The sequence below is a fragment of the Nicotiana sylvestris genome, chromosome 9 (genome assembly GCF_000393655.2).
Source record: "Nicotiana sylvestris chromosome 9, ASM39365v2, whole genome shotgun sequence".
Taxonomy (NCBI): domain Eukaryota; kingdom Viridiplantae; phylum Streptophyta; class Magnoliopsida; order Solanales; family Solanaceae; genus Nicotiana; species Nicotiana sylvestris.
Window position 1 is genome coordinate 173,532,710 of NC_091065.1, and position 21,099 is coordinate 173,553,808.

The following is a 21,099-nucleotide window of genomic DNA, read 5'->3' on the forward strand; positions in this document are numbered from 1 at the left end:
TTACACTTTACAAAAATTAATTATTTAATTTATAAAACAAATATACAGAACGAACAAATTAATATATGTTGTCAAATTAAATATCGAGCGTGGAACTCATAGATATATACCATGTCTAATTAAAAATTAATTATTTAATTTATAAAACTAACAAAATTGTAAAAATATTGAAATTGACACACATAAGAATTCAGGATAGCTTGGTGCTACTGTGCCTCAAATATCGAGCCTGAAACTCATAGATATTTACTCTGTCTAATTAAATAATTAAGTATTATATTGCGCTTTACACAAAAAAATGAATTATTTATGTCAGCTATCCGCAGATTGGTGTGCCCAAAAATGAAGTAAAATGCAGTATAATACTGCACTTTAGTAAAGCGTAGTATTATATTGTGTTTTACATAAAAAATAAATTATTAAGTAAATCACAGTATTATACTACGTTTTGCTTTAATGATTAAATTTCCGTTAAACTAAAAATTAGTTAGAAAGATAATTTTTTTTTTTAGCTGGAATTTTGAGTCCAAAAATTCATTATTTTGGTTTCGGACTCGTGGTGGCAGTGGTAACATTTGTAAGAACATGAAAAAGTGGAGGGCGTTTTAGGCAAATTAAAAATAAACGCCAAATTGCTTTTCTGGCAGTCTGACAGCGTATGTATCCACTCAAATCCAAATAGTGTGACTCTGCAAAACACTCTCTCCTTCTGCAATGTGCAGCAAAACGGAGCTCCAAGACAAGCGACACCGAAGCCGGTAACCACTCTCTCTCTCTCTCACACACACACACACTGTTCTCTGCAATTTGGAAGTTGATTCCCTCAAATCAATGCCTGTAAAGCTGTAATTCACAGAAATCCATGTCCTTTTTGCTCTCAATTTTACGTTTCTTCCACCCATTTTTTTTAGCTTCTACCCATCTTTTTGTGTGCAACATTTTCGAAAAACTCATCTGGATTTCTACTTTTTCTGCCCAAAAAGCTACATTTGCTTAAATTATTTGTGTGTACACCTCGGATACACATTGTTCCAGTACTTCTACAGTAGAAACAGTGCCCACTAGTTACTTTTTTTACTCTATTTTTGAAAAATAACCATTGTTCTAGTTTCATTTTTGGAGTTTGAAACTTTAGGACAGTGGTTATTTTCAATTACAGCAGGTTGAAAAGTGGCTATTTGTGAAAATTTTTAAGTTAATTAATTTTTTTTTCAAAAAAGAAGTATACTTATACAAAAAATTTGCACCTATTATTTTAGAAAATACTCTCTGGTATCATATCATTTTATGTGATTATCATTTTTTTTTTTTGAAACTTATGTGTTTAAAAGAAGCCATAAATATTCTGTAATTATATAAATGAACAGTTTAAGTCTAAATTGTGTGTAAATTAGAAGTTACGGAGTAATGACAGCCTAAAAAGGAATGTGAGGGTGTAATGTGTTTTAAATATACACAAATACACACACGAAATTTGTATCCATTATCACAAAGAATTAATAGTTGTAGTGTATTATTATACACTGACTTAAAATTTTGGCCTCTTGTGTGGACATGTATAATACTATCGATGTAGATATGTGAGCTGGGATAATGTGTGGCTTAATATGATGAATTGGACCACATTATTACAGGTTTATCTAGGAATGTGTGGATAATTCCGGTGGAGTACAGGGGGGTGACGGCAGCGTCACCGTTAATTCAGGCAATGTTGTTAGGAATTTTAATTGGATTATGCTGAAAACTGTTTCTTGGTTTCCTTTATTTTGAAAAAGCAAAATCGTTTCTTGCTTTTCCATTTTGTTGTGGGGATACTTGATCTTAAAGTGAAGAGTCAAAACAATATCTTTTCCTATTTATTGTATATTCCCTTTTGCCTTTATCTCTTTGTTGAAATGGGAGAGTGAAAGGTAATGGAATGTTTGACTAGCTTTGAGATCTTTTTGACTCATGTTTTGAGCTTACATTGCAGCTGAGGATCTTCATCTGGAATTCAGTAGCTGCAAGAACTGTTGCAAGTTGTGCTCCCAGTGGTCTCAGTATAAAACCGAGGGAGCTCTTGACTGGACATTGCAGGCTGACATTTGTTTGTCGTATATGTTTTTTAAGGACGGTGGTGTGTGGGTCACACACGTTGACTAATCAATTGGATTGCCTGCTACACAACCACAGAATAATTTAGAGATAATTTGTCCAAGATTAGGAAAAGATAAATCTGAAACTGGATTAGTTAGTTTATTATGCAAGAGATTTGAGTGAACCAATGTTAGTTTATCATTCAATTGATATCAGGGTGTGCTTGTGAGTTTAAAAATAAAGGGGTTTGAGGGAATAATCCGGGATTGAGAATGGCGACGTGGGAACACTTTGGGGAAGTTGCAAACTTTGCCCAGCTTGCTGGCCTTGATGCAGTGAGGCTAATTGGGATGATTGTAAAAGCTGCAAGCACAGCTCGGATGCACAAGAAGAATTGTAGGCAGTTCGCGCAACATCTCAAGTTGATCGGGAATTTATTGGAGCAACTTAAGATTACAGAACTCAAGAAGTATCCCGAAACCCGCGAGCCATTGGAATATCTTGAAGATGCATTAAGGAGGTCTTATATGTTGGTCCAAAGCTGCCAGGATAGGAGCTATCTTTATCTGTTGGCTATGGGATGGAACATTGTTTACCAGTTCCGGAAGGCTCAGAATGAGATTGACCAATATTTGAAGATCATACCTCTTATCACGTTGGTGGATAATGCTCGAGTCAGGGTATTGAAACTTTGCTTTCTTTATCCATAGCATCAAGCATTCCGCTTTACATGTCTTCATAATCTATTTTATTTCATTCATAATCCGTCCCACGCCTATGCATTTGTTCTTACTTGTATATTAAGTTTGACTGGAAGTCTGAATTCATGATATGTAATTGGAATCATTCGTCAGGTCATTGCTTCGTTTGATATTGGCATGATCCCCAAAGCTATAGTATGGGTTTTTCTTACCTGCTAATCTTGCACGTATTTCCTATTGTAAGATCTTTTTCCTATTATAAGATTTTACTAGGTTTGCTGGTTAATTGCTATTCAAATCCTTGTTTTCAGATGCTAAGCAGATTTCTTTTTGGTTGACTTCTTCTTTCGTTAAATACTATGTTTGTGTGGAAGAACAAGTTTCCTTTTTTCATGCTGTAACATGTATATATAGCTTGAATGTATTAGCATCATAATGATAAATACCAATTACCAACAACAGTGTCAGTAAATTCAAGAAAAGATTCTTACATTAGCTTACTTGTCAAAGTGTAAAGTGCGATCAATTAGGAGAAAAAGTAGTGCATGATAGTTTCTTAAACATTTTGGTTCCTGCAAAATAGACAGCTCTGATCACTTGTTCAATTTGCATAAGATTATGAGGTGGGTCATGTTTGGGAAATGTGGACTAGTTCAATGTACCAGATGATGGACAAAAGCCATGGGATATTAGTATCAAGCAGTTTCTCCTTGGTCTAGAGTTGGAATTCATAGTAATCTGCTGTCACGGGGTTGTTGGGTATCTTCAACCTCTCTCTTCTGCTGGGTTATGTATTCTTATTCTCTTGTCTCCACTTTACAGGTTATGAACTAAAGTCAAGGGCTAGGACGTTATGAACTAACTTTTTTCATTGCTATGGTAACTGCTGACTGTTAACAAAGTCAAGGGCCAGTATTGTCTTATTTCTTGTTTTACAAACATTGTTAAAAAAATGTCTGTGATCACTCCCAAGGCAATATTTTCTTTATCAAGTTTAAGCATGAGAAAAATTGTAATTGGAAGACAGATGCATCTTTAAATAACAGTAATCTGCTCACTTATTTAATTTTCATGTTATTCTAATATATCTATTCAAGCATGCAAATCTAGCTTGGTTTGCTCACTTCTGCTCAGAATTGGAAGGAGTAACCTGCACCCTGACTTAATTATTTACACATGTACAATTGGTGTGTTGTCAGTATCTAGTTTCTAGCTTCAAAGCTGATAAATCTTTGCGTTTCATATGTTGACAGGAGAGATTTGAAATCATTGAGAAGGACCAGTGTGAATACACTTTGGAGGCTGAAGACATGAAGGTTCAAGAAGTCATTTTGAAACGAGAGCCCTCTAAACATGATACAGTAGTGTTGAAGAAGACCCTTTCTCGTTCCTACCCAAGCATGCCTATCAATGAGGCAATTCAAAAGGAGAATGAAAAGCTTCAGCTGGAACTGCAACGTTCCCAAGCTAATTTGGATGTAAGTCACTGTGAATTCATTCAGCATCTTCTCGAAGTCACAGAGGTAGTTGCATCTGAATCTCTTTCTGAGAAGAGTTCACCCACCAAGCCTACCAAAAAGTTAGAGCATAGTCACTCAGATGTCAATAGTGACAAGGAACACTATGATAGAAGTTATACAAAGAGCGATGAGAAACAGTCAACTTCAAGGTAGGTTTCCTTTATAGATACTATTGAACCTTTCATATGATGTGGAAGCTATCTTGTGAATTCTCTAGAGTCTGAGAGTTCAGTGCCTATACTCTTCTCTCAACCATTCTGTTTTTTATGTTATCTACAGAAACACTTCATCAGTTTCATCTCAGCGTGAACTGCTGTCTTCAAAGGGTTCAGATCGATATGACGAGTGGCATTCAGATCTGTTGGGCTGCTGTTCAGAACCTCTCTTATGTACATTCAACATCTTTGCTTTACTATTCTTTATGTTACAGTACATGGTTTCATCTTTTCTATCGTTTTTCATAGCAGTTTTGCTTAAATGAAAGATAATCAGTTTCTTCAATGAATATTTGTTGATAGATATTTGTACTGAAGATGTAAAATGTCCAGAATAGTAAATTTTGTGCAGAAAACTTCCCATGTTGATGTACTTGTATTCGCAAGTCCAATTTTATGTGAGACACTTTGTAATTTGAGGAAAATTTTGTTATTATTGATCAAAGTGAACAATTTATTCAATGCTCCATCTTCAGAAACTAAAAGCTTGTCATGATTGTTGTTTAGCCTATCAAACAGCTCCTTTGTGCATTTTTTTGATGATTTCGGGGAAGTAACAAAAGGATATTTATTGGCATGGAGAAACCAGCATGGAGTATTAAAATCTATTTGTTATTTCATTTCTACTGTATAGGTCGTTGGATAGATTTCCTGAAGACTCGATGCTAAATTGATAATATTTGTCACAATGTCGGTGCTCTGTATAGGTCGTTGGATAGATTTCCTGAAGACTTGATGCTAAATTGATAATATTTGTCACCATCTTGGTGCATGGTAATAAATATCCTCTTGATATCTTCGGAGTAGTCAGAGGAAGTATTGGGAGTGAGGTTCCATTCCATTTACAGGGTCTGTAGGGTAGCTAGATCAAGGGAAAGGAGTTGCTTAATCCAGGGAGTATTCAAAACAAGAAAAGAAAACAAAAAGGCATTTATGCAGGATATATGTACTAAGCATGCTATGGAATGTTTCCCAGTGGCAGAAAAAGATTAGGTGATTTATAGACGAAGCTATCTGTAGACTGTAAAACAGAATAGAAGAAACATTGGATGTATAAGTACAAAAAAAAGACCACTTTGGTTCAGAAAAGAAAAAAGTCAAGAAAGTATTTAGCAGTAGATTCATGTGCATATACTCTCAAACTTGAATGTCAGTCCACAAGCTTCTAAGTGCCATTCTAGCTTGCAAATAACTGCACTTTAGAGCCAATTACAGATAGGCTAACTAGATTAATAAGGTAGAATGCAAACAACAAGGGACTGATGCCAACCTGAAAACATTCTTGGTGAAGGATGTCTGAATTCACCTTCACAAGTTTTCTAGTTAGCATTTCAGATATATAATTGCAAAATTGGGTTTTAAGCACCTGGAAATGTAACTTAGCCAATGACCTTTATCTTTCTAATCAAGGTGAGGTACTCTTAGGCAGAATGAGAAATGTGCGACGAGCTATGTATTTTAAGTACTTTAAATAAGCTAAGATGATGGTGACCATTGTATGTTTTCCTATCTTGCAAAGTAAAATATGTTGAATTGGGTGTGTATTTCGAAAAAGATAGAATGAGATAAGGAAGTTGGATACTTAGGCATTGAAGCATAATCCTTAAGACACCTCTACCTATGGATGGAATATTTTTTCTACCATATACTATGGCGATTTTTGGTTTCTCCTCTTTTTAAATTGAAATGAATCAACTTTTAGTTCTTGCATTTGCTTTGCGATATTTTGAATTGATCCAAACCTTACAAGGAGTTTGATTTTTCCCGTATACAACTGATTTATTTTATGTGATACGCTCTTCATTTTGGAGTGTATTGGAACCCATGGCCATGGCGCATGTTAACAATTATCCATGTTTGTTATGACCAGAATATTTGAGTCTGTGGCTACTTTTGATTTGGATCATGCTCAAGTTGTCAATGGCGCAAACATTTACTCCTTTAGATTGGATGTTTTTCGTGTCATTGTTATTAGAAGCATCTTTTCTTTGTAGCAGACTCAGGTGGGAAGGATTCCCATGGCTGAAATAGGATACTGAAGCACAATTGGCTATCCTTTTGTGTTATCACTTTGTCCTTTTAGTACTGCTCTTCTTGCTATGAATCACACGACTGCAGTCTTCTGCTGGTCATGTGATCTTAGATAGATACTGTTAGTTCATGTTCTATCATTTCTCATGCTGAATAGCCTTTATTTGAAGGAGAATCCTGAAATTAGTTGATCGTATGACTTGCTTATTTTCATATGCATAAATTCTCTTTTCCCTGTTATATGCTTTTTGGTATAGAAGTTTCTTCAAAGACTATATTGGCTGGGAAGATAATCGTGCTAATGAACAATAGTTCTTTACTTCAAAGGAAGATCGCATTTGGCATCATTAACATATGATCCTTCTTGTTCAACTCAATTCATTTTGGTTTACTTTGTTTGCACTTTTACATCTTTCTGAGGGAAAGCTACTTGTTATTCATCAGTTTGGAGAAGATATCGCGATATTTTCATGTAATATCAAGATATTGTAGTTAAAATAGTGTCTTTACCTTGCAGGCATTAAAACTTGTTTCTTTCCTTGTGGTACATTTTCTAAAGTTGCCAGCGCTGCAGCTGACAGGCATATATGTAAGTGGCTTAATACTCTGTCCAATTCTTTCTTGTCTAGTCATGGGTGACAAAATAAAATGGAGTCATCTTTTAGTTACTCATTTTCAGCAATCTTGTTTTGTCTATTTACAAGCAATCATAATTAGCGATGGTTATGGTATTTATTTTTGCAAGTCACTGCATGACATTAAGAACTAGCAGTTGAAGTGCTGTTCGCACTGTAAGAGCATATATACTATGTTTTGTGGTTAAGTTAAACTAAGTAGTATCTAAGAGATGTGAAAGAACTAGTTAATCCATCTTTTTATTAGGCGTTGGCTACTTATTTATTTGATAACCACGTATTAGCAACCTATTTGATTGCATTTCTCTCTTGTTTTTAAGAGAAAATAACAAATCGCATAACTCAATAGTTGACTAGGTCTTGTAAGTTAGAGAACTTGAAAATTTTGGAGATTGTATGTCAATCTTTAGATCAATATTCCTGTCATAAAATTTGAATTCTCTGTGTATAGATATCTTGCAACAGGTTTCTTCATTTTAAGTACAGCTATTTGTGCAGTGAACACTGTTCTTTTGGGTGATGCATCTAAAAGAATTTGAGCATTCAGCCAAAATTGATAAGGATTTGAGTGGAGTACCTTGGGGTCGGACTATATTATCTCGGGATTATAATCACTGGACTAGTTTATTACACTTGGGAGGTGGGATAAAATAATCCCACGTTTGATGGGATAAGGTGGGATATCGGCTTAAATCTATCCCGTGTTTGGTTGGCGGTTTAAATTTATCCTTTATACTGCCAACCAAATACGGTATACATTTAATCCCACATCTTATCCTACCTTATCCGGCGTACCAAAAGGCCCCTAAGTCTATTATAAACCTACTTCTAAACTGTTATATAATCAATGTGGGACATTGTATATCTCTAACACGCTACAAACTGAAATAAATAAATAGAAGTGCATCTCTCTAATTTATTAATATCTTATACAAGTTTCACAATTTCAAGTTTTCAACGGTCACAGCGGAGGTCTTGGATTCAAGACTTACAACACCTATCAACAAAAATATTTCCACGTGTTTGGCATTAGAAAAAAAAATCAGGCCAAGTCTAAGGAGGTTATATACACCTAGAAATAAACAATTAAGTTTCCAGTAAATAATACGATTCTCCCCTCAAATAAGTTTTCAGATGAGACAATTCAAACCGCAATCTTAAGGTTATTGTTGAAGTAGTCCAAGATTGTTATAAATCCCTCTAGAAACTCGTATACAACTGATTTGAGACATATCTCTTACAATATCTACATGCTATTCTTTTATTTGATGTTTATTCACGATTTTGATACCATTTGGATCTCTCCTAAATGACTTTTGACTGTGTTGGATGCAGCTTCAGCAGATGCATGTAATGAATTAATGGCTTACTCATTGATACTGTCCTGCTGTTGTTACACATGCTGCATCAGAAAGAAGCTGCGGAAAAAGCTAAACATCACGGTAAACTACCAAAACTACTGCAGCTGCATTTGTCCCTTTATCAGAGTAGATTCGCGGACTTAATATCCCTCTAATAAATAGGAAATGAAAAATAGACTTGCAAGTTATCACATTAGATTCGCAAACTTAATATTCCTCTAGTAAATCAGAAATGAAAAATAGACTTGCAAGTTGTTCCTGCAAACGCTCCATACAAAAAGAGAAATCCTCCTCTCCATATGAAAACGCCTATCTGAAGGGATAAGGAAAAGCTTCTGAAGGTTCTTTTTCTTCATCATGTTGATCCTTGTTTGAAGGTATTTGATTGACCACAAAATCAAATACAAGACCTGGTGTTAAACTGAATATCATTGAGATATGCTGCTGATTTTTGTTTCTTTTTAGGGAGGCATTATAGACGATTTTCTCTCACACTTAATGTGCTGTTGCTGTGCTCTTGTCCAAGAATTGCGTGAAGTGGAGATACGTGGGGCTCATGGTATGTTTTACTGGAATCCTCTACTCACATTTCCTTTTGTTAATGCCTTCAACTAGGGTGGAGCTGTTTTCCTGTATTAACAAGATCCAAACTGGAAATCTTAACACTATGTGTTGCACTAAGCTCACTCTTTATAGGTTCACGAATGATGCAAAGCTATATTATGCAGGTACAGGGAAGACGAAAACAAGTCCCCCACCTTCTCAATTTATGGAATCCTAGGAAATTACGATTGGCGTTTTAGGGCTAATTTTTTTAATAGAATTATGCTGAGTTAATGACTGATTAACTTGTCACTACTGGATTCATGCAACATGATAGTTTATGACTGAGTTTAGTCAACCGTTCTGTAAAGTAATTCTTAGTAATCCAGATTCAGCTTGTACAGAATATATTCTATAGTTTTCAACGGTTCATTGTCCATTACTTAAACTGTGGTTGACAAATCAGGAACTATCTCTATCTTTTTTTGACACCCGAAGACGCAACCCTCCCCCCCCCCCACCCCACCCCCACCCCGCGCGGATATTGTGGTATGTGTCCATGCAGTCTGGTTGGGTATTAGCCCGTTAGCATTAGCAGTCTAAATAGTGGAAAGATGAACTTAGCTATGCACCTATTTCACGTGAAAAGAAAGAAGGGGTTGTATTCTCATGTGATGTAAATGGGGAAATATTCTTGATATAATTCACACACATATTTTAACCAGTTAAAGCAAGTTATTTACTATAATTTTGAAGATTATTGTAGATAGTTGGTACCAGTTGTTGTATGTTGCCGTTTTTTAACATTCAACTGTAACATTCTAGGCAAATTTCAAGTCGGCAAAACACGAAAAAATAAACCTTAAACTTTACTAATATATTTCAACTTAGGCGTAAAATGGACAATATTACTATTGAACTGAGTTCTTACCTTCATTTTTCTTCAGAAATCGAAACACCAATATGAAAAGATTCCTTCTCGGACTTTATTTTGATCCTAACGTCTTTCTAAGGGCTGTTGAGGGATTCCCTGTCAAACTAAAGAAGAAACCTAATTTCTTTAAAATTTGACAGATTACATGACTGATATAACTAAGATTAGATTAAAATAGATTTAACCCAAATTGACCCGTCTAAGGTTCGGACTAAAATGGATTAAAAGAAACCTAGCAAGCTGATTATCAACTAGTAGCTATTTTGAAGGTCTAAATCAGAAGTAATCAGTATAATAACAACAAACCGCTCAGTGTAATCCCACACTAGTGAGTATGCAAGCTTACCCCTATCTTGTGCACGTAGAGAGACTATTTCCGATAGACCTTCGGTTCAAAGCAAGCATGCATAATCACAACAGTATAGAGAAAGAAATGCAATAGTGCAAATTTACTACTAAAATAAAAGGAAAGACGCTCAACTGCCTACTAACTTTATGCCCTAATTCTCGTCCTCCACACACTCCTATCAAGGGTTATGTGATATCTTCGGTTAGCTGAACTTGCGCCATGTCGTGCTTAATCAGCTCTCCTTATAATTAAAAACACTAAATAAATACTACAGTATCTAATTAATAGTGATTGTAAGCCACTCTTCATTCTTCAATAAAGATCATAAGTATTAACCTCAATGGAGCTGACCCGTTTCTTACCCGCTAATCTTGACCCGCCCCAATTCTTCTTAACTCACTGTTCTGAGCAGAAAACATATCAAAACCTCAGCGTCGGAATCAAATTTTGCAGGAAAAAAAAAAATGGTGAGATTTGGAAGAATACTTCTAAAAGATGGAGCTGTTGGGATTAACAAAAAACTGTTAGAATATCTGGTCTGTCCACTTTCAAAACAACCTTTAAGGTCAGTTCTCATAATTTTTACTTATTGGAAATTATTTTTCTTTTCTGTACTGAGAATTTTGTGTTTAGTAGTTTTTTTTAACTCTGTTGAAGGTTTTGTGAGAAGACGAATTCTCTAATCAGTGATTCCATTGGTGTTTCTTATCCGGTGAGTGATTTGTGTTGCACTGAATTCCTAAATTGTTTTTGATAATTGAATTTCATTTCCACTGTGTCCTAATGTTTGCTCTTTGTATTGGCCGCTAAAATCACTGAAAACATTTTTGTACAATCTTTGCTATTATTATTGTTCCTCAAGCACGGAAATCATAGCATAAATTAGAATAAATACTTACTTGCAGGCAGTGTTTTGCACCAAACCAAACAGTATAACCTTACTAGTTTGAATTAAAGTAAAAATATGTATCAATTAACCATAATAAGTGATAAACAGTGTGTCTGAAAGACACATGTCTTGCATTTACTGGTTTAGTATAAACAATACGTGCAGTTAAGTTTTTACCATTAAATTATGTCGGGGTCCTGTATGTAAATAATTTGTATCCATATTCACAGCTCCGTTATAACCTCCTGAGAAATGATTTTCTTGAGCCAAGGTCTATCGGAAACAACCTATCTACCTCCACAAGGGTAGGGGTAAGTTCTGTGTACACACTACCCTCCCCAGACCCCACAGTGTGGGAATACACTGGGTATGTTGTTGTCGTCGTATTCACAGCTTCGTTATAGTTATACTATCTTTATCATACTGCAATCTTCCTCCTTCATCTAGTGTGGGCACTAGCTATGCTTTGCGAAGCTTTGTTAGGCAGGTTACTATGATCTATAATCGATTAATATATCTTTTACAACAAAAACAACTATGCCTCTATCCCAAACTAGTTGGCGTTGCCAATATGAGTCCTTATTGACCATGTTTCTTCATTTAATCAATATATTCATTTTGAGAATAAATTTATTCCTTGCCCATTCCTACTGTTTAATCAATGTCTGAGGATGTTTGCCTAAACTATTTTGAACAATTCCTGAAGCGAAGAATAGAAGGGAAAAAAATTATGTTATCCAATTGGGAAAGAAACCTGATAAAGACAATTTCTAAGGCAAACCAAATGTAAAGAAACATATTTTTTTTTTTTTTTGGGGGGGGGGGGGAGTGAAGTCAATAAAATTAAACTGCTTGATAAAAAGTTCAAGGAAGGGAATGAGTAATATTTAATTATTTAATTATTCAAAAGGAAAGATAACTTTAAGAGTTTGAAAATCTGAGGAAATTACTTGCCTTCAGTTTTAGTAGAAAGTTATTTCCAGTCAAATTAGTGAAAAATATTGATTTGAGAACATTTTCCTCAAGATATAATCAGTACAAACACAGAAACTTAAGAGGACATTTATGTCATATCAACTGGAGCTTTTGTATTTGACTTCACGTTTTACATTTTGTTGTTAGTCAAGTTTGTCATTTGCTTATGTTTCTTCCTTGTGTTTAATTAGATAGTCGATGGGGTACCTCGTCTTGTACCAACAGATGGCAAGATTATCGAGACTGATGATGCATTGATTTCTGGTGGTGATTTGCCTAAAACATGATGATCAAATAGGTAATTCCTAGCTCTATCCATTGACAAACAGCGAGGGAGTTCTTAAGCTGATGGAGGATGTTCAAAAAGTTATGTGAGTTAACCTCAGTTGTACCTCTTTATTTTGTCAACCTGTTCTTGACTGCAGTCCTAGTTGTAGCAATCTGTACTTATCAACGAGACTAATAAGAAGTGCTTCTACTTTATAAGTAATACCTTGAAGAGGCTAATTTTCTATTTTTCTTTCCCAAGCATCATCTCATTACCGAATTTTGAATATCTCTTTTCTAGAAGTAGTTTTATGCAAATCATTTTTGCATTGCAAGAGCCAAGAAGTTGTGTTTTTAATAAGCAATTGAAACATAGGACTAATAAAGCCTCGTGGTTTCTATATTTTGATGAATGGTTTTAGCCTTGAGTTCATGAATTGTCTTGGCATTTGGAACACAGGGCTTAAACTTCATTATACTGGCATTGGGTTCTTTTTTAAATTAAAAAGCGTAATATCAGCATTTTCTAGAGCTCACATGTTAATAGAAAGACCTGGTTACACGTGTGCACTCTTGAACACAATTGCGGGTGCTTGTATCTTTGCCTTGAATACTTACAGAAGGAGCAATTGGGGGACACTACCAGTTATTCTCTTATGTTGCATCTTCCTGTCAGCATTTTATCTATAATCCGAGAGGCTGAATCCAAGCCTTCCAATTTTCCTATACTTTGACATAGAGATAATAGATATAATACAGAGAATGAATATGTATTGCCGTTAAAGTGTTGCTTATCAAGTGAAATCAGTAGATTTGGTGTTGCAACTCTAAAAACTTAGAGAGAATTTTGTCATTCAAATCTTGAAGTGGCAGTTAAAAGATGCAAATTACGTTTGTAGTTGAAGAGTTATGCAGTATGCATTAGGAATATCATATTTTATACCTCCCTTACAAGGTTGCGTCTCAACTCTTCCCGTGTATTGACTACACTCCTACCAGAACATATATTATCTGCAAACAAAAGTATATTGGGAGAGCATCGCTTTAATGGCTTGTGCCCCTGTAGAAGATGAATCTTATGTGAAACAATTGGAAACACCGTTTTAAGAAAAGGCAATAATGCTGCTAGATTCAAGTTTTTGTACAACAAAAATAGACTCTTTCAACTTCCTATGAATGAGGGTACAAACGTCTTATGAACCGTGTCACTCTTGCGCTTCATCCTCTATTTCTGTGAATCTTGGTGTTGTTCACTTAATGTAAGCTCATCATTTTTTATTACTAATAAGGTTTTTACCTTAAAGGTCTGTGAAACTAAAAGATATTTATGTTCAAATAATGATTACGAAACGATATTGTAGTATGGTCAATGAGTTCAAATTTCAGTAGAGACAAAAAAGTTAGGTGATTTCTTCCGATCTGCCTAAACATTGCTGGACAGAGTTACGTGGTACCTGTGCTGGTGGGAAGTAATAGATACCAGGCATAATAGTTGAGGTTTGAGCAAATTGGTCAGGATACCCTTGTTGTAAATTAAAATAAAAAAGAAAAAGAGATTGCAGTGCGGGAAAATGGTGTGTTTTGTACACTTTGAAGTTTCTATACGACCAATTAAACTCACTATAATACAGGTGAAGAGATGTCTCATGAAGAAATAATAATCAAATAATAGCTAAAAGTGGAAAACAGAGTCATCACTAGCGTGCAAACGAAGGAATTCAACTGTGTTGCATGGTTTCCTGTAGGTGTAGATGATGGAAAAGCTGGAGTTGTCCTAGCAGTGCCATTTCCAATTCCTCTGGTGGCCTCAGGCTCCACACTGTTAGGAGTAGACGCTTCAGTAGGCTTTTGCTTGTTGATCGGCAGAGTAGTACTTTTGGATTCCTTAGAATCATAACCTGTGAAAAAGGAACCTCCATGTTAGACATGAACTGGTTTTGGAAATCGCCTTCTTTTTGAGGTTGAGTATATATCTTATGTTAAAGGTGGAATATAAACTCACAATCAGATGACTTCCAGCCCAAAACCATCTTTTCCCGGTCAAACACCACCCGGTAGCCAGTCATAAAATTTTCTGCAAAGGGGTCCTTGTATTAGTGTTATTTCTTTCATTTGGCATTCTTCTGTACATCAGACTCAAGATATAGATGAAAACAAAAACTTAAAATCTTCTTAACACTCTGGTATTGGTAAGATCTTTAATTCCTTGGTTGCAGAAATAAACAGAATTATTACTAGTAGTTAAAGATACTCACGTCCAATGATGTTGACATCCCCACTTCTGACAACAGCTAAACAATATGCTTTGGATCCGTCCTGAGGATTAAGGAGGTAATTAGAAATTTGTAATAGAGAATGCTCTAACCTACAAAGAGCAGATACCATCTTACCAGAAGCGACAATGTTATGATTGGATCAAAAAGGTAAAACTGGTCGCCACCTTTCAGTATCAAATTTACATCAGGATTTCCAAAGGCAGTCTGATTTGCACTGAATAGACAGATAGTGTTAAATTCTGAGAGATAATAAGGAATTGAGAGAGAGAATACAAATAAAGATTATATAAGCTGGTTTACCTTATGCCATAGCAGTACTCAAAAGGAACTTGGACAGTAGGTTGAATACGTTGCTCTTTTGCCTGGGAATTGAACTGCCAAATATACCAAATATTTTTAGTTGTCAAATATAAACAACAAAGTCTCCAACTAGTGACCTCCTGGCCGGAGGCAGATCCAGGTTTTAAATTTGATGGGTTCTTACTTGAACTTAATGTACTTTTGAAATTATGGGTCCAGAATTTAATATTTATTGAAATTTTAGCGGTTTTTCACATATATATTTGCCTTTTCTCCTGACTCACATTCTCTGTAATGACTGTGTAAGCTGGATCATTTAAGTATGTGAATGAGGTACCAGTGTCAAATATGGCTGTGAAATCAACATCAATGTTCTTGTTTTCCACGGTTATTCTGGTCAAGCTTATAGTGTAAGTTTGGCTGCATTCAGATAGAGAAAAGGAAGAAAATACATATTCAGTTTGAATTCCCACATCATATAAAATCAAGCTTGAAACAGAATCAAAATGCTGAACCCTGTGAATCAAGGTGAGTGCTTACTGTGGTTGTTCAAGATTGAATGGTGTTTCTCCTTGGCCTGGATTCCCTTTGTCTCCAAACTCTATTCTTCCAATTCCATCAGCCCCAAAGCACATGGAAAAGGAATTTGCAGCAAGACCTTTGCTGGCTAAAATGCTAGGAACAGATACACTGTCCATACCAAGTCCAAATAGACCATTGGGAGCCGCACCATTCAAGAATGCACCAGTTTGTTTCATCCCACACCTGAAATGGAACTACTAGTAAATATAGATTGTAGTGGACTAGAAAATGCATTGTGTAATGCAATAACGCCTTTGGCATCCTGGGGTCCTGGATCGGCCATTGAACCATGCTCAATAAGTGGAACGCATTAGCAATCCGCTCTTAGGTTGGGCAGTCAATAAGTGAATTTTACATTTTCTCTCACACCATCTAGTGTGCAGTTATTAACCTTGGGGTCGTGTGGTTTAACGACAAGTTATGCTGGGATTAGTTGTGGTGAGATTAGTTATTCTGGTATTATTTCTTATTGACTGTTTGGTATGTTATATTAATCCTGGGATTGTCAATTTTACTATTTTATCCTAGGATAACTTATCCCGGGATTACTATTCCACCCTCTGGCAGGTATAAGTTATCCCGGTACTATTATTAATCCTAGGATAACTTATCCTGGAATTACTATTTCATCCTCTGGTATAAGTTATCCAGGTACTATTTTTAACCCTGGGGTAACTTATCCCAGGATTAGTAACCAAACAAGGGATAAAGCGGAACGAAATTTTTATTCCGGGATTCTTTTTTGCTTATCCATCATACCAAACGACCCCTTAAATCTTCAAAAGAGAAATCAGAAGTAATCACACTCACCCCAGGGTAATTGGTGCCTCAACACTTTTTTGTTGAGTATTATCTGCTTGTAAGTGCAAGATGTCTTGTACCAGTACCCCTGAAGATGAGGTATTATTGGAGAGATATGCAACAACATAACCACATGCACTATGTGTGTATGAACATTGTCTTCTTTGTCCACACAGAGTGCCATTGCAGGGAACGATATTGCTTGTCGATGATGTATTAAGGTTGTAAACGTTGAGATCTATATGCTGTTTCAAAAGTACGGACAGTAAAACAAGTGTCTTTTTGTTATCATACCCTTCATTGGAGTGATTTGACTGTTTCAAAGTAATAAATATGCAAATTGCTATGTTAAAAGTTGACATACTCTTCCAGAATCTGTCACAAGTGAATGGGCGCAGCTGCTGCAGTTACATGGTAGCCAAAATAAGTCACTGCCAGTGTCAAGTGCCACCAGAAATGATTGCCCAGGTGTACCCAATGTCACATTTGCATAATGCAAACTGAAAATCACCAAACACATTTAGTTATCCCAAAGGGAAGAACATAATTGATTGTTGTACAACGTCAGTCATATACTGCAAATTCTGCAATTCTGAGTCAAATATCACAGCATGCTATTGCCATACTGGAGTTAAAAGCAGAAAAGGAGAGGAACAGAAAAAGAAAGAAGGAACCTACAATCCCAGAGAACTGAGTAGAACAGTTTTGTTTCCTCTTCCGACGAATGTGACTGGCAACGGAGTAGGACCTCCGGTGCCAGCAAGCCGGCGACGCTTGATAAGGTGATCACGTTGAGTCCAAGCTGAATAATACTCAATACTACCTTTTTGAGGCAGCTGATAAAGGTCCAAAATACTGTGCACCGGATCAGAATACCTATGGTGGATATCGAATCCGAATGCCCCAAACGCTTCATTTCTATGCAACTGTAAACCCAAAACCACCAGAAAAAGAACAGACACCATGGAGTTGCTAGTACAACTAAAATTATCCATTAGAATTACAAGAAAAAGCAACTCAATGGCCCAGGTTCAACTGCAAAGGTATTGTCAGCACGATTTTGTCTCTAGGAGTTCAATCCAAAAAGGCGTCTTAACACTTGAATTCCTGATTTCGCCTTATTTCCCAGTCTTCATAGAAATCTTTCAACTTCAACTGCGGAAAAGAATTCCTCAAAATATTCTCAATGGAACAGTGATACGAAATGAAAACAAGAGTGGAGTACAACACATACTCCATATATATGTATGTTGGGGGATGAGAGACAAAAAAGGGAGGAACCAAGAATCAAAAGGGTGTTTGATAATTGAAGATATGAATAGAAAATATTGGGTTGACGAATTCGAAACTGGAGGAGGTGGAAGGTGAGTCTACCAACTGAAGCTTTAACTACAAGTTGTAGTAGTTTATTGTCAAATGGGGAATGACAGAATGATAGAGGGAAAAAAAATGTTCAAGTCTTTGTGAAAGCATGGATTGTTTGGACAATTACCTAGTACTGATTGGGGAAGGTATAGTGGGTTCCATGTTTTGGGTCCAGACATAGTGGGACCCAAGGTTTAATGTTGTTGGTGTATGAAGTGCAAAGAATTTGGAGGGTATTGGCAGAAACAAAGTGAAGTTTATAGGTTTAGGATTCTAGTCGGTTATTGAATTCTAAGTTAATAATTTCTTAACATAAATATAAAATTTGAATCAAAATTACTAGGTTCAGTCGAGCTCTTATTCTGCATTTTAGCTTCGCCCCTGGGTACTTGTACTACCTACCAGAAGATCCGATACTGCAGTTTCTAAGCCATTCATGATTTCTCCTGTTTTGTTTTGTGAAAAGTATTTGCATGGCATCTTCTATATGCTCAATAAGAACAAATTCTTGTAGAAATACAGGGTACCTTTGTGATTCGGCCTTTCTCCGGACCTCACGCATAGCAGATACTTAGTGCACCGGGCTGGTGCCCTTTTTAAGAATAAACGAATTCAAGGTCTAAGTTTGTAAGTAGGAGGTACAATTGTGTTTACCAAGTACAATGCAAGTTTGTATTTACTACTTACAAAGTAGTAAATATATAATAATGATAATATGCACTCACTTATAATTTAACTAATTGAAGAAAGAAGCTCGAAAAAAATACCAAAACTTATTTCATTCGATGAGTCTCTTTTGCATTCATGGTAAATAGTAAAAGCCCCCAACCCGTAGGTTTAATTCCTACCGATTGTTTTTATAGGATCGAGAAATGATATACATAGAGTCAGTGTGACCTTGGCTTACAAGATTGGTTAAAAAAAGCTCTTTTTGTTAACCAAGACCTTTTGTTGAACTAAACAAAATGGAATAGATAAGACTCCACAAGTTTTGAATTTGTCGTTGGGAATTGAGATATTCACACAAGAGAGCGAAGAAGTGATAAACAACCTTAATTTATATGTTGCACGTTAGCTACCAAATATCTATCTTGTTAGGCAAATTTAGGATTTCTATAATATGGTACACCTAAAGAAAGGAGATAAGAAAGTATTAAGCAAGAATTTATCTTCGTTTCTCTAAGTAAATAACTCAACATTCAACCAAATGTAAAATTTAACCTTTTGGAGCATGGGGACATCAGATAATATTAGATCAATTATAGAAAATACACACATAAAATACCTAGTTTGATAGAATAATCATTGGTTCACGTGCCACATATTTTGGACAGTAAATCCGCCCAACAGATACTGACGTAAAAGAGTCTTTTCTTCCTAAATTTACCTTTATCTTTGTTGTATGTGGTAGAGCCACATGTACTTAAGGGGTGTTAATTGATACTTCTTTACCGAAAATTATACTATGTAGTTAGATAAATTCTTTTTTATATATAAATATTATATTTACTCCCTTTGGCTTCTTCGTGAAGTTAAAAAATATTTTGACACTCTTTAATAAAAAATCTGGCTCTATCACTATTTGCCGCACGTGAAATTGGAAAGGAAAACGGGTTGAGTCAGAAAAGTGGGAGACGACTTGAGAAAAATGGGAGACGACTTGATCACATGTTGCTGATTAGTACTGTATTGTGGGTCGGGCCCAGCCCGGGAACCCCCCGGGCCCGCGAGACCACGAGTCTAATGGGCCAAACGGTCTGGTTCAAACGGGCCGGTCTCAAACGGTCTTTGAGGCCCACTGTGGGTCGGTCCTACACAAATAGACCGCGAGCCGAGGACCGTTTAGCCCGGAACCGGCAGGCGGGCCTGTGCCGGTTCAACCGGGCCTAACAGGCCAAACTGGCCCAACGGTAATTTTTTTTTAAAAAAAGACCAATGGCTAGAAATTTAAAAAGTAGCCGTTGGCCCTTAATTTCAGCCATTGGGAAGTTTAAAAAATAGCTATTTGACCCCCAAACTTTGTTTTTACCTCAAACTTTTTATAATTACACTTTTTCCCTATTCTCAACTATAAATACCCCCTCATTCTTTCATTTTTACTCACAAATTCATCAATCTCTCTCTAATTTTCTTCTATAACTGCTTACTGTATTATTACAATTTCGTGAAAATTTGTGAAGTTGGTGAATTGAAGTCTTCAAGTCCTCAACGATATTCAATTTTCAAGAAGTTGTTCGTCAATTCAGTTAACTCATTCCAACTCTTAAGTTTTAATATTATAGTTTTGTGTGTTTTATTTAGTATAATTATAATTAATATGGACTTTTCTTTGAAAAAAATATTTGGGGGTAAGGGTAAGGGAAAATCTGAAATTGGTGAATCTAATCGCCAAGCTACTACTCTTCCCCCGGCTCCCCGACCCAGACCTGTTACCCGTCCTCCTCCACCTGTTATTCTTGATAGTGGTAACCTTTGTTTTAAATTTTTCGATAGTCAATTTTGCCATGATGTTGCACCAGGTCAACAATTAAATGAAGAAGTTATGAATGCTCTTTATCCTAATCAAACTATCTTTGAAAATATAGAGGAAAATGATGATTTAGATGAAACGTAACCGGATTTAGATGATACACCTACTAGTCCTGTTAATAACCCTACTGATGCCCCACCTGACCCTCTTGTAATAATCCATACTTTTAATAGACAACCTTCTAAACGACCCAAAACATCTCTTGTTTGGCACTTTTTTACTCAACTAAGAGAACAAAATAAGGCTAAGTGTAAAACGTGTGGGTCTTTGATGGCTCATAAATTTACTGGAGACCGTAGCGGTACGGGTAGTTTGACTAGACACATAAAGACACCCTAGAGATAAAGCTAGATATTTACAAATGAAAGTTGCGTAAGAGGGGACAAGTGTAGATAGTACGGTTAACCCTAGTACAGGGTCAAATCTAGTTCAACCGGGAATTAACACTGTTACCGGTGACATTTTATATCATGATCCAAATAAAGATCGTGAAGAATTGGCAAAAATAATTACTGTTATGTGATTACCCTATAGTTTTCCTTCTAACCCTCATTTTGTGCATTATATTAGAAGAGTTTTTAATCCTACTTATAAAGGATGGCCTCACGCAACCATAAAGACCGATATTTATAAATATAAACATGAATATGAACAATATTTGCGCTATTTATTTACTCATATAGATTGTCGCAGATTGCTATTACTACTGATATTGGTAGAAGTGGTAATGACTGTGATTATCTAACTAT

General features: G+C 35.9%; 3 protein-coding genes across 3 annotated transcripts; 2 read left to right on the top strand and 1 right to left on the bottom strand.

Moving 5' to 3' along the window:
- The first annotated feature begins 666 nt into the window (after positions 1-666).
- On the top strand, positions 667-9,547 carry LOC104247426 (protein MID1-COMPLEMENTING ACTIVITY 1-like). Its single transcript, XM_009803444.2, has 8 exons — positions 667-758; positions 1,973-2,756; positions 4,031-4,446; positions 4,577-4,686; positions 7,061-7,132; positions 8,514-8,620; positions 9,005-9,098; positions 9,268-9,547. Exons 2-8 carry the CDS (start codon positions 2,349-2,351, stop codon positions 9,318-9,320), a joined length of 1,260 nt encoding a protein of 419 aa, XP_009801746.1. The 5' UTR covers positions 667-758; positions 1,973-2,348; the 3' UTR covers positions 9,321-9,547.
- Positions 9,548-10,716: 1,169 nt separating this feature from the next.
- On the top strand, positions 10,717-12,743 carry LOC104247427 (uncharacterized). Its single transcript, XM_009803446.2, has 3 exons — positions 10,717-10,930; positions 11,023-11,077; positions 12,421-12,743. Exons 1-3 carry the CDS (start codon positions 10,830-10,832, stop codon positions 12,514-12,516), a joined length of 252 nt encoding a protein of 83 aa, XP_009801748.1. The 5' UTR covers positions 10,717-10,829; the 3' UTR covers positions 12,517-12,743.
- A 1,261-nt stretch (positions 12,744-14,004) lies between these two features.
- On the bottom strand, positions 14,005-17,974 carry LOC104247428 (aspartyl protease family protein 1-like). The gene is made up of 10 exons (XM_009803447.2): positions 17,134-17,974; positions 16,820-16,955; positions 16,465-16,700; positions 15,613-15,837; positions 15,357-15,492; positions 15,073-15,146; positions 14,887-14,986; positions 14,752-14,812; positions 14,499-14,570; positions 14,005-14,394 (listed from the first exon to the last, which is right to left on the bottom strand). Exons 1-10 carry the CDS (start codon positions 17,448-17,450, stop codon positions 14,141-14,143), a joined length of 1,611 nt encoding a protein of 536 aa, XP_009801749.1. The 5' UTR covers positions 17,451-17,974; the 3' UTR covers positions 14,005-14,140.
- Between the last annotated feature and the right edge of the window lie 3,125 nt (positions 17,975-21,099).